General features: G+C 29.7%; 2 protein-coding genes across 2 annotated transcripts; both read right to left on the bottom strand.

Moving 5' to 3' along the window:
- Positions 1 to 3,520: 3,520 nt before the first annotated feature.
- Positions 3,521 to 7,969, bottom strand: LOC137837582 (VAMP-like protein YKT61). The gene is made up of 6 exons (XM_068646607.2): positions 7,644 to 7,969; positions 7,252 to 7,349; positions 6,963 to 7,067; positions 6,734 to 6,799; positions 6,135 to 6,221; positions 3,521 to 3,813 (listed from the first exon to the last, which is right to left on the bottom strand). Exons 1-6 carry the CDS (start codon positions 7,834 to 7,836, stop codon positions 3,763 to 3,765), a joined length of 600 nt encoding a protein of 199 aa, XP_068502708.1. The 5' UTR covers positions 7,837 to 7,969; the 3' UTR covers positions 3,521 to 3,762.
- A 1,191-nt stretch (positions 7,970 to 9,160) lies between these two features.
- On the bottom strand, positions 9,161 to 10,050 carry LOC150028058 (uncharacterized). Its single transcript, XM_090301601.1, has 2 exons — positions 9,846 to 10,050; positions 9,161 to 9,741 (listed from the first exon to the last, which is right to left on the bottom strand). The coding sequence occupies exons 1-2, from the start codon at positions 9,918 to 9,920 to the stop codon at positions 9,625 to 9,627; spliced, it is 192 nt and encodes a 63-aa protein (XP_090157727.1). The 5' UTR covers positions 9,921 to 10,050; the 3' UTR covers positions 9,161 to 9,624.
- Positions 10,051 to 13,501: the final 3,451 nt, after the last annotated feature.

Below are 13,501 nucleotides of genomic sequence, written 5' to 3'. Positions count from 1 at the left end.
AAAGTAAATATTTTTTTATTTAATAAACTTTTACTATTGTTTTTATACCCCTTTTTTTTATCTATTTGAATGGTGTACATAGATTATTAGTTAAGACAAATATAACATCTTCATAGTTACCATATTTTGTGATACTTGATAATGTCAAAAAGTATGTTAGTTGAGAAAGAGTCATAAAATTCGTTACATTGGATTTAAATCAAGCTAATGTATGGAGTTTTTATGTTTATGAAGTCACAATTTGATACATTGGGGGATGAAAGATAGGAATAATGATAAGGTCTAAGAAAATATTTACCAAATGAGTGAATATATAGATAATTCAGAATAGTGTCTTAGACTAGGATACTCATAGGTAGAACTTGATACTATCTGACACAAGCTCAACATCGTTAAGATAAGATAGTGAATATATATCTCTTTTGTGGACTGATAAATGACCAATATTCTCAAGCAAAGTAATTATGATTGTACTAATGTTTTTAAAGAGAAATACTCAATTATCTAATCACTTCCCAAATTATCAAAAGTGAAATATGGATCCACATGTTTGATAGAGTGACATTGAGTCTTATAGTTGTTGGTCAAATCCTAGGCTCTCATTGTACATATTGTATATTAAGTTTATTATGATTGATATTTAAGATTTACAAAAACCTCACTCTTTTTTGTGTTTTTCTTTCATATGTACTTGCAGTACGAGTAGAAGCAAAATTTGTTCAATAAAATTTGTTTAAGAAAATTTTGAAAGATCTTTTCCAAAAATGCTGACTCATGGAAAACTTGGTTTTAATATCTTTAGGGTATATAAAGTATACATAGATAGTCATTTATTCTAATGTAAAATTCTTATTATTGTATAAGTTATATATTTTTATAATAATTATGAATAATTGTAAGGATGCAAAGTGTTGACATACATTTATTTGAAGTCATGTAATCACTATGTTCTATTTAAGAAAATTTTATTAAAAAATATACTCTCATTTTCTAATTAAATAACAAGTATTTATATAATAGTGTGGGATATTACATGAGTGATACAAATTGACACTTAAACAACAACTCTTGGTTTGACCAAAGAAGATTTCAAATCAACTCTATTTCATAAATACACCACTCAAGAGTTGAAGACATTCAAATGACATATCATATTTGCTTAAGCGAGAGTTGTGTCATTCAAGTGACATATTCACAACTCAAGTGACATTGCTTTATTTCCTCTTATATACATAATTTGAAATTAAATTATCCTTAATTGGTTGATCTAATTTTAATACTTATTTACTTTATTGATGTAAGTTCGTTTAATAATGTTGGTGTGAAATTATAGAGTGTGATTGATGAATAATGTATGAAATTGATGTCGTGTTGTGTAATTAATTAAGATATTCAATAATATTTTAGTTTCTACTAATACATTGAATCACATAAACAAAAAATTAAAAATTTCGGTTATGAAAGTTGATGAAAATTTCTTACATAAAGTCAAAGGTGAAGAATTGATACTCGATTATATATAAGAAACTATCTTATAGGAAGTTATTATTGTTATTATAAAACTATCTATTATAATAGGTGTTAACCTCTAATTAAGAACCGAGCTAAGGTTATTTTAGCGTAGAAGTGATTTAAATGAGATAAAATATAAAAAAAAATTATTGTTTAAGTTAAAACACTTTATAAATGAAAAAACTTAAATATTCAAACTTCATTTCATAAAACCTAAAACACGTTTTCTTTCCTTTATGTCTAACCTTGAGTTCATCATGGTGAAGTTAGTAAAGAAGAGAACAATAATTACCAATTAGATTTTTGTTTAAAGTTGACTTTTACCCTTTACATGTCTAGCTTATGCTATTAGACAATTGATGTACCTTATAACAGTTAAAATCAAAATCTTTGATTATGACTCAACTCGCTTAATTGTGCAACTTGCAACAATTCCCCCTAAATAATTGCTTTAATGGGAATTGAATTCATGACATTGAATTTGATACCAATTGTCGGATTGAATATTTACTGTCGGATTGAATATTTACCACTAGATCAAAAATTAGTCACGACACAACTCTTTTTACTTAATAAAATAACAAAATAACATAACAACTTAAGCACGATAACTCACCAACCTATATCATAAGACAACTAATGTATACTGCGACATAGTTTTATGTGCAAAAATTATTTATCATTCATGATATGTTAGGAATCTATCATAGAAACAATGTAAAAACTATATTTAGATTGCTACTAATTTCAAATACATATTCTTGTAAATCAATGGAAATATTTTGAGAAGAATTGAAAAAATTATATATAATTTCACTCTTTCATCTTTACAATAATATTCTAAACAAGTATAGATGTGTAGATGTAAAAAGAAATGGTCCCTTTTCGTGTTTCTCTTCTTCTATATTCTTATCTATTGATGTTTGTTTCTCTTTTGTTTTTTTCCGTTTCTGTTTTATAAAAAAATTCATTTACACACACAATAAAAAGAAGTAATGCAGATAAGTCAATAATTACTAATAAAAAATCTTATTTTATTAAATATCGAAATGGTATAACAAAACGAGGAGTGTACACGAAAACAAACAAAATTTACTAAATAAAACGAAGTGTCTTTCTAAATTTACATGTACCTTTAAAGACAATTTGAGGCTGTTTGATGTTTTCCTACCAAATTCTAAACTTTGGATTGTAGCAATATATCATTAAAATAATTATCTTGTCAACATTATTTATTAAATATTGATCACTATTTATTAGTTTCTATATTTCCTAAACCAAAATGATGCGTTCCTTGTAGGCACAACTGTTGTTTCTATAATCTTTATCGCCAAACAAAGTGACGTGGCACTGGTTGCTTCATGAACAAGTCAAGATTGAGTTACTTACTAAGAGATTAATAAAGTTTAGTACAAGGTAATATTTAAATAATATATGGAGATTATGAAGATGAGTGTGAAGTTAATATCCATTTCTCTCTTAACAAAGGTAAGATAATTTTATATGCTAAAGCAATTAAAAAGAAACCATTAAAAAACCAATCAATACTCAATTGACCTCCGAAGGATTGAGATACCGATGGATAGATAAATTTCTAAAATAAAATTTACATGCAAATAATTCATAAATAATATATTTTCCACGTCTAAATTGTTTCCGTTTCTCTACAAAATTTAAAAATCTGTATATAAAAATGTATTCTCTAGTTCACCAATCAACATCTCAATTTCCATCTTTTACATCTTTCATGAACCAGATGGAATATTTATTCCACAAGAAACCATATCTCACGCAATAACATCTCATCGCAGCTATTTTAATTGCAATATATTAAAGATACAGTCGTATGTTGGAAATGTAATGTCGAGAGTGTGACATCACTAAATGTAAATTCCAATTAATTACATGAAGCATTTTGTTGTTCGCATAGGATGGGAAAAACCACTCCAAGGTCAAGAAAATAAAGAACATGAAAGAGGGTACATGATAATGTCAAATTAACATGGAATGACTCCACCAAAACAATAACTTATGCATACTATAAATTATCATAGTAAACATCACAACAAGGTAAATGGGTATTTGAATTTGTCACACGGTAAGACAATACATATATCAGGTAAATCACATCATAATTTCAACAACCAAACAATGTAAAGTGATAGACACATGAAGCTATTTTCTCCCATCCAACAGTCTCCATACCGGAACAGGATTTAAGTGAGCTCGCTGCATACTGATGGTCAAAGCCTACAATATAGTACAACACTGATTGGTTTTCTTGGCTTGTTTGTAGAACATCTGTTTCAAACGCCAACGTCAGATTTTGAGTCCGTAAAACTAACTAGAGTAACAAATAATGCATTCATGATTAACACAAAGTTAATTCCAACCAAACATTAGTGCATTAAAAGCATAAACAAATCACATTCCATATAAAGGAAACAACCACAAAGCTAACATATTCATATTAAGTCTAAAAAACACCACCTTTGCATCAACTAAGATTCTGAGATTAAATTAATCGATATCTTAATATTCAAAGAATGAAAATGATCATTTTTCTCTCTTTCAGAAACCAATGTGACATCTCAAATCTTTAGGCACCAAAATGGAGTTTCATTCAATAATTAAACATCAAATAAATAACCAAAAAGAAGAGATTGAAATAATTACAAGCATAAATAATCCCAGCCTTATAAGTTTACTACTTTAAAGAGTATATATAGTCTTTGCAAGAAATGATTGAAACAAAGGCAAAAAAGGAAAAAACAATTAAAGAACCTTTTGTATTTCAATTTTGCGCTAGAGCCAAAAGAATGAGAAAAAAATATATCATCTAAAATAGACGACAAAAGATCAAGTGAAGAAATAAAATCTCATCTAGCTATTGTGCTAACTTAGGGTCTGGATGAACATCTTCATAAGTGCTTTTCAAGAGAGAAAAAAAGACAAAAATGAAAAATGAAATAAGATTCTCAATTAAATAAATTAATTTATTCATAAATTAAGATGCACAAACTCTTCGGTATTAGCTTTCCCAAAATCTAACTTTTTTTAACTTTTGCATGAGCTAAATTTTAGTTTATGAAGAACCTTATTTTATTTTTCTTATTTACTTGTCCAACCAGCACTTACGAAAAATTTATCCTAGCAGAACCTTAGTTACAATAAAAAGATATTGATTATAAAATAAATAAAAAATATACCCTCACCAAGAGCCTATTCTTCCTTCTAATACACACTACCAGAAACCCTAAACCCACAATTTTATTATACTAAAATAATACAATTAAAAAAACAAAAAAGGGATAATTTCATAAGACTGGTTTCAAAAGGAATGTGTGGTGAAATTAAAGGATTTGATAGTGTGAAAGAATCATGTTCACTTCAAAATCATTGAATGTTTGTAGTAGTTGCTTTTGTGTGAAGAGGTTATACAATTATTTTTTGGTAGAGGTTGTACAGTTAGCCATTTGTATTTTTTATCAAATAATGAATTTTTTTATATAAACGATAAAATAGCCTAATTAAAAATAACACCTAAAACAATTAAATAAAACCTATCCCCTCTATATAATGGTAAAAACACGCTACTCAAATCATCACTAGGCAGGCGTGACAACAGTGTTTTAAGATGAAAATGCACATCATAAGAAATATTTAGAACACCATAACCTTGTCAATAATCATATTAGCACTAAATGTCAGTTTTCAACAAAAAAATGCAGTGGGCTGGACATGTCAACCCACTAACTCAATAGGCATGTCCTGCATAACTCAATAGGTTTTCTAATTATCCATAGATGAATAAAATTGCTTGTAGCTAGAATATGACTAAATATTTACATTCACTATTTCATACACTATTAGTACATCTTTTGTTGATGGTTGATAATTGTTACATGAAAAATTTATCAATTCATGGGTGAGTTTAATGATAAAGTTGTACTGTAATCAATTATTTTGTATTATTACTTTAATTTTTTTTGTACAATATATACTTTTATTTACTTGCAATAAATATAAAATCCTTAATTTTTAAATTTTTCCTTTGACTGTTTTAACATCATTTCAGTTGCAGTAAGCCCTCCTAAAGATTTGGATTTGGGATGAAAAAGTTGAAAATGACCTTGTTGAAGTTTTTTTATAATTGTTTTTTCAAAAACCCATGCCAGCATGATGTTATGTGGGATGGCCCCGGCAAAGTAGTTCGCAAGTCTTATGTGGATCGGCCCATTTTTTGGCAGGCCAAAACAAACTAGGTTGGCCTGCATTCTCACCCCCACGATAGCACTTTCATACATAGACTCAAAGCCAAAAGCGCAGATGTGTACAGTGTATTGTATAAAACAAAGTCCCAAATTGACATGTTATCTATCACACATGATCCATGTTAATGCACTTTGTATGATCACCCAATGAAAAAGCATATCTAAAAGTTTTGAAGCAATTAAAAGAGATTAATCACAAAGCTACACAGTACATTCATCATGCACGCATGCTCAATGATGACCATAAACACATAGACCAGAGAAAAAAAAATGTATGCCTGACTGTATGTAGCATTGCTGTACTAGTCCCAAATGCAAAGTTGTATAAAAGGAGTTGTTTAGATGTACCTGGGATGCGGCACTCAGATCAGAACTCTTCTCAACTAAACTGTCCAGCTTCTCCCCTCTAGCCAGCACACTATCAATAGTCTTATGCTGTTCATAAACAGAAAGAAATCATATGGTGAAAGAAACCCTCACACCAGAAAACCACAGAGTCTAAGCAAGCCTATTGGGTAGGACCCCCCCTCAACCCACACCTAGAATGCCCAATTCACAACTACCCATTTATTGTAACATAACCAAGTAAATGCACATAATTAGAAACAGCAACAGATCTTGAAGAAATAAACTAATAGCAACTAAATTATTGATGACCCACAGACAGACATAATGCAAAATCGAGGGTATCACAAAACAATGCCAGGAAGGGACAAATTCACATTACTTCGTTGAATTTGGGTTCATTAAAATGATGCTTAACTCGCATGCTGCTGGTACTGTAATCTAAAGCTAAATGTATTTGGGAACCAATGCCAAATTCTCAAACGAATTTCTAACAAAAATTACAAACATATAGCTATCATGTTTAAAATTGAACAACCTCATGACAAAAGATGCAGGGAATCAGCATACTGTTTTGCAAATATAAAACAATGTGTGCTTACAAGAATGATTTTTGTTTCATCTAACTCTCTCTGGATTTTCAACAACTTGTCAGCCTCTGCAGGATCCTGATGATTTTGACAGGAACAGATAAAAGGGGGTTTGAGGCATAAGTAATTATGTATAAAGGTTAGCAAAATGTAACCCCTATTACACTGAATAAAAAATTATACAAAAAAGAACAACTCCTTTAGTTGCAGGTAATAAAATATATAGGAGGAATTTACACGCCTGGAATTTTTGCAGAGCTTCATTCAAATAGGGCCATGGTTGAGTACTGTCTTCCTGTACAGTTCTCCAAGATTCACCAAAAGCTTTTTGATATTCATCTATCACCTGCATCAGTTACAGTCAGCTCTTCCTGGAGAATCTCCACAAATTAAATAAATAAAACACAAAATCCCTTACACAATTATAACATCCTCAGCATAGTTATCATGTCTCATCCTAACAAAGGAAGCAGCAACAACCCGTAAATACAACATAACACTGAACCCACACACGGTGCTCTGACTCTCACCTGGTTTAGAAGAGAAAAGGCACTTCGAATCGGGTAATGATCATCCATAAATCCCAACGCACAAAGACCATTTCTGTTGTAGGTGTGCACCTTATACTCTGCAATAAAAATAAAATAAAAGAAACACGATTTCAATCATTTACAATTCGGCAGAAAATAAAAATCAACCCTAAAGAAAATCAAAGAAAACACCGCAGATCACAGAACACGGTTATATTCTATAAAAAGAATTACGATTTCTATTATTCTCAAGGGGAGCAAAGAGGGCAAATGATGTTAGACCGAATCAGGATCAACGAAAACGACAGCGCAATAACCGAAACGCGGTGTCGGTAAACAACAAGGTTGGAAAAGAAAGAAACCCTAAGAAACGGAATCTAAGGGAGAAGAACCTTCGTGTTGTACGGATTGGCGTTGGCCTTGAGGGGTGCGTTTGGCGACGGTACGACCGACAAAGATGATGAATTCCTTGACGCTGTGGCGTTGGAAGTAGCCGAAGTGGCTAACGTCGGAAGCGTTCACGAGAATCACGGGATCGGAACCTTCGCCTGTGCATTTAAGCACCAACAACGCTGTGATCTTCATCGTTTTCTCTCTCTCGCTCTAGATTTTCTCTCTCTCTCCCTCTGTAAAAAACTCTGTAAACAGTACAAAGAGAACCAAAGAGAACAGATTGGAAACAGAAAAAATGGGTCTCTATTGCACAAAATATTGACATGTGTATTCGCATAACTTTATTTATATATAAGAATAATCTATACCTTTCTATTTAATAATATTTGAAGAGAATATATTATTTGATATTTTTTTTCTTTATTTACCATCATCTTTTACTGGAATAATTTTATCTTTTAAAAAATAAAAAATACTGTATTTATTAATAATAAAATAAATATAATTAAATAATATATAATTATACTTTTGTTAAATTATATTATTTTTATTTTTAATTAATTATTTATATAAATAATAAAGTTATATATTTTTTATTTTGTTAGTACCAATAATAATCGTTTGTTTGCAAGAATTATTTTGTTAATTTTCATGATTATAATTTTCAGTGTATCTAAATAAGAAAATATAAGGAAATAAGAAATAATATAACTAAAATTGCAGCAAAATTAAAAATGTGAGTAAAATAAGGAGTAATAAAATTAGATATATTTTAATGTAATTAAATATTATTTAGTTGATTTTGTAAGGAAGCTTCAAAACCAATCTATTTGAAAACTGAGTGATTCAATTGAGAATGGTGGAAACATGGGCCTAGTATCATCGTCCTTAAGGTTGTAAATTCAAACCATGCTTTTTGGTAGTGGAGAATTCGCATTTTGAAAGTTGCATTGGAATTTATAAGATAATATTTTGAGACAATTCAAATTATAAAAGTTGGATGTGACTTCATTCTCTACAATACAAGTAACAACAGTGGAGCATAACATTCCACTTACTTTGCTTCCACCTTCCCCCTTACAAAGCACCTTTTCTTTTCTTTTCTTCTCTTTTCTTCTCTTTTCATTTTTCATCCACTTAAGCAACCGCAACCTAACAACATTTATAGAAGCTCAAATACATGGCACCTTCATATTAAGTTTCTTATGACAATATGATACACAATATTCCAGATTCAGGTGAAACGGGTGATGCAGGTTTGACTATAACTTGTTTCTATTTTAGAAGAAAAAAATTATATTTATTTCTGTATTTATGTTTGATGAATATAAAATTTATATTTCATTCTTATTCTTATTTTTTATTAAGAAAGTAATATCTGATTCTATATTACTGGTAATTATTAAAACACCATTATTTAATATCCTCACCTCACAAGTTGCAAATATCATATACCCAACAAAGATAACACAACGCAGCAATCACATCAAAGAGAGAAGACTCCATGCTCTGGAAATTTTCAAATCACACCATTTTCCTACCAAATCTTATATATTAACTTCAGGACAAACTTGAATTTGTTTTTCATGATAAAACTAACTCATACAAATCCAATTAACCACACACGAGTATGTCCGATTCGTTGCTTTGCCAATACCAATATTCGAATATGTATTCCATTCTGTAAACTCCAAAGTATGAAGCTAAACAAAATAGCATAAAAAAATATTTATACCTACTACTATCTGGTGGCCTACACAAGAGCTATATATATTTTATTTCCAGAAAGTCTGAAAACCATATAATAATAGTCCCGTAATATTTGAAAAAACTCTCTCTAATTTTCCTAATAGAATAAATAAGAAAAAAAATTGATATATTCCCTCAGATAAATTGTTCTCTAAAAAAGACGATGGAAACGAATGAGTAACAAGCACGAAGCACGAAAGCGCAATTGAATGAGAAATTCTAAACCACGACTCATCTATGCGCAGTGACTAGGGTTTCAATAAAACGCAAGCCATCAAATTTTGGAGCGAACTTCTCCATTAAAGTAGATTTCTGCGACGAAGTGTTCTCTCGGATTCTACTCTCATCCTGCAAAAAATAAAACCCGCCAAACTCAGAAAATTAACCTTATTCACAAAATAATAATTTTTCTTCTATTTTGGGCATTGAAAATGGCGAAACGTTTTCGGAACCTGATGGGAAGAGGAGGAAAGGGAGACGGCGGTGGCGGATGCGGCGGCGGCGGCCAGGAGGCCTGATTTCTTCATGCAGACTGTTAGGTATGGAAGGGGAAGAATGAAGATGAAAATTTAGGGAAAATGTGATCGGAGAAAGAGAAAAAAAATGGAGTTTTGGTCTCTCAGGGAGAGGGTTTGACGGCATTACATACGTATATATATATATATATATGGAAAGTCTCGGAGGTGGTTGTGGTGGTAATCAATCATACTCAATTATTGAAAACTAATAAAATAGTGCAATTAATAAATAAATGAGAACTAAATTATGTAATAACTGGATAATAAAATATAACATACACCTAAAATATTATAAACCTTTATATACAATATTAAAATAGGGCAAATCTTTTTCTGATTTTTTTCCTCTGAACTTACGTATTTGCCCTTCTTCTTCCTCCATATTGTGTCTCTTCCGTATTCCTTTGGTTACAAGTGTTCATTTGGAAAACTCGGGTTTCACATTTGCTTTTGTCTTGTACGCTATTTTACCTTTGTTATGGCTGTTTGTTTGTTCTAATCGCTTTTTAATATTTTTAAACCTTTACTTAATTGATGATTAAAAATAAAATAATTGAAGTTTTATGCTCGCTAAAAGGTGATTTGTGTTGTTTAACTAATATTTGTGTTATGCTTATTATTTACGTCACTCTTTTAAGAGATATGCATCTTTAATTTTTATACACAAAGAATTTTACATTGTTAAATAGTTGAAAAGTATGTATTAGGGGTGAGAATATAAATTTTTTATTCAATTATATTAAAGTTTAAAATTTTTGGATGGGTTGGAATTGGATTATTAGATTTATTATAACATGCGAAAAAGAAATTTCTGCGTTTTTCTGCGTAAAATTGGGGGGTGATATATTAATACGGTAAAAACAGTAAAAATATACACTTCACACTTTAATAAAAAAAAACTAATTAAAAATATTATTATAATCAATGTTAAATATATGAAGAAACTTTTCTCGATAAAATTAGTATCTTTTTCTTATCATAACATGAACGGGTATTTATTGTTACAGGTTCTACCTACAAAAGCAGCCACTTTGATTTAATATCAATCGGTTTCCAAGTGGCATATACATTATATAATAAATAAATTATGTAATTTATTTTTAGGGTTTAGGATTTAATTGTAAAATTTATTTTTATATATTTCATGTCTTTATATTTAAAATAATAAATGATTTATTTATGCTATAACTGGGATGGTTATGCTTGATATCAAGTTAAAAATAATACAACTTAAAAGGTTGCAACAAAAACATTTATAGAGTTATATATATATATATATATATATAAACACTTTTTAAGTGATTTTGGTTTAGGGAGAATTTATTACTAACACTGCTCATTCTCCTAAAAAATTCTCTCAAATAGCCATATGATTCAAGTTGCTAATTCATATTTTTTCAATGGAAAATAACTAGGTAATAATGTGACAATATTTTTAATTACATGACAATATTGTTTTCTCCAACCATCAATTTTATGGATAAATAATTCATACTTATAGTACTCATTTAAAAAAAAATACTCTTAACATGTTGTTGTGGAGATACCATGCAATTAAAAGGAAATTAGAAAATCATTGTTTAAATATTTTAAGTTGGAGATGGAATGAGGTCTCTTTAAGTCATGGTTCCTAGTTATTCGGATTTAAATCTTCCATCTCTTATCAACTCTCCCAAACATGTCCAACCCAATATTAGCTATGAACAAATGTCCGGTGTTTTGGGAAAGTTTTCATTTTCGGCAATATATTGAGATTACAAGTGGGCAAATTTTTTTCGTTCCTTTATTTAATTTTGTTTGGGGTTTTTTTTTGTAATAAACTAACTGCTTCAAGGTTAAATTCGATTGTTTTATTTTTAATTTGTTAGAAAAAAAATAGAGATGAACAAAAGAGAAAAAGAAGATAAAGAATATGAGAAGGAATATAGTTTCTATTTCTTATTGAAAATAAAGTAGATGGTCATTATATATACAAAGAGTACACTGACTCCATGTCTAGTTAAAAAGAGAGAATGTAAAATAAAGAACCAATAAAGACTAGACACTTGTAAAAAAAACCCTAAAACTTAGAAGAGACAAAAGTAAAGGCTAGACATATGTATAAAGAGAAACAACTAAGAATCAAAATAGACAAAGTAATCATTAATATTAGTTTCCTTCTATAAGCCTTGTATCCATATCCTTCTGTTACCCCGAAAGCTAGGGAGAAAATATTGATGAGACCTAACTTAAAACAAATAAAGATTGAGGACTTCAGACTTTGGTATAAATGTCTGTCAGTTGTTCTGTGGTGGAAATGAGAAACAAATGGATGAGATCATTCTTCAATCTTTTCCTAACAATGTGACAATCTATTTCTGTGTGTTTCATACGCTCGTGAAACACTGGATTTGTCATTGTCACAATATAAAAGAGATGGCTGCTCAAAAGGAACTTTGAAATCTTGAAGAAGATAAGTTAGCCATTGAATTTCACTTGTAACAAAGGTCATTATCATGTATTCAGCTTCATAATAACTCTTTGATATTGTTCCTTACTTCTTTGATTTCCAAGATATGAGGGAATTCCCAAGATACACACTAAAATCAGTCACTGATTGTCTTGAATCACTGTTGGTGCCCCAATCACTATCAGAAAAGGTTTTTATGAGCACAAGTGTTTGAAGAGAAAAATAAACCAAGACTTGAAGCTCCTTTAATATATATGAAAATTATAATTGTGGCAAAATAGTGAGCAATTACAGGCTTAGAAAGAAATTTAGAAAGGTTTTGCACATAAAAAAATTATGTCAAGTTGGGTATTAGAGAGATACATAAGTCTTCCAATCAAATCTTCTATTTCTATAGGCTTGAACATATGTGAAAGGAACACTTCTAATAAAAGACAATTTTGTATTATTATCAATAGGAGTGAGTGCATGTTTGCAGGCTAAAAGACCTGCATTTGTTAACAATTTAATTGCATATTTCCTTTATTCATTATTATTACTTTCTTACTTCTTGTTAGTTTAAGACCAAGAAAATATCTTAAATCTCCAAGATCTTTAATCTTGAATGTCTAATTCAAGGCTTGTTTGATTTGATCAATCTCCTCTTTATCATTTTTTCCCCAATATTATATCATCCATATACACCAATAATTTTGTAAAAGATTATTCAGAATAATTAATGAACAAGGAATGACCATTCATATATTGAGTATATCCCGCAAAAAGCAAAAAGGATGTCAGTTCGGCAAATCATTATTTGATGGCTTGCTTAAGGCCATATAAAGCCTTTTTTTAATTTACAAACTTGTCCTACTTGAAAATAAATCAATCTAGGAGGAGAAACCATGCATACATCTTCTTTTAACTCTCCATCATAGAGCCTTAAGTCCTTAATCTTGCAAAAGTATTTGTTTTAAGCTAGGTCTCATCAATATTTTATCATCAGCTTGGGTGGAGTATCAAAGGATATGGATACAAGAATTTTACAAGGAAGCTAATATTAGTTTTTTATTTATTTTATCTTTTCTTATTATTAGTTGTTTCTATTTGTATAGGTGTATAGTTTTTTTTTTTGTCTTTTTTTATTCTTAGTTGTTCCTCT

The sequence above is a fragment of the Phaseolus vulgaris genome, chromosome 4 (genome assembly GCF_051622355.1).
Source record: "Phaseolus vulgaris cultivar YP4 chromosome 4, ASM5162235v1, whole genome shotgun sequence".
Taxonomy (NCBI): Eukaryota; Viridiplantae; Streptophyta; class Magnoliopsida; order Fabales; family Fabaceae; genus Phaseolus; species Phaseolus vulgaris.
This window is presented reverse-complemented; position numbering and strand designations above follow the sequence as displayed.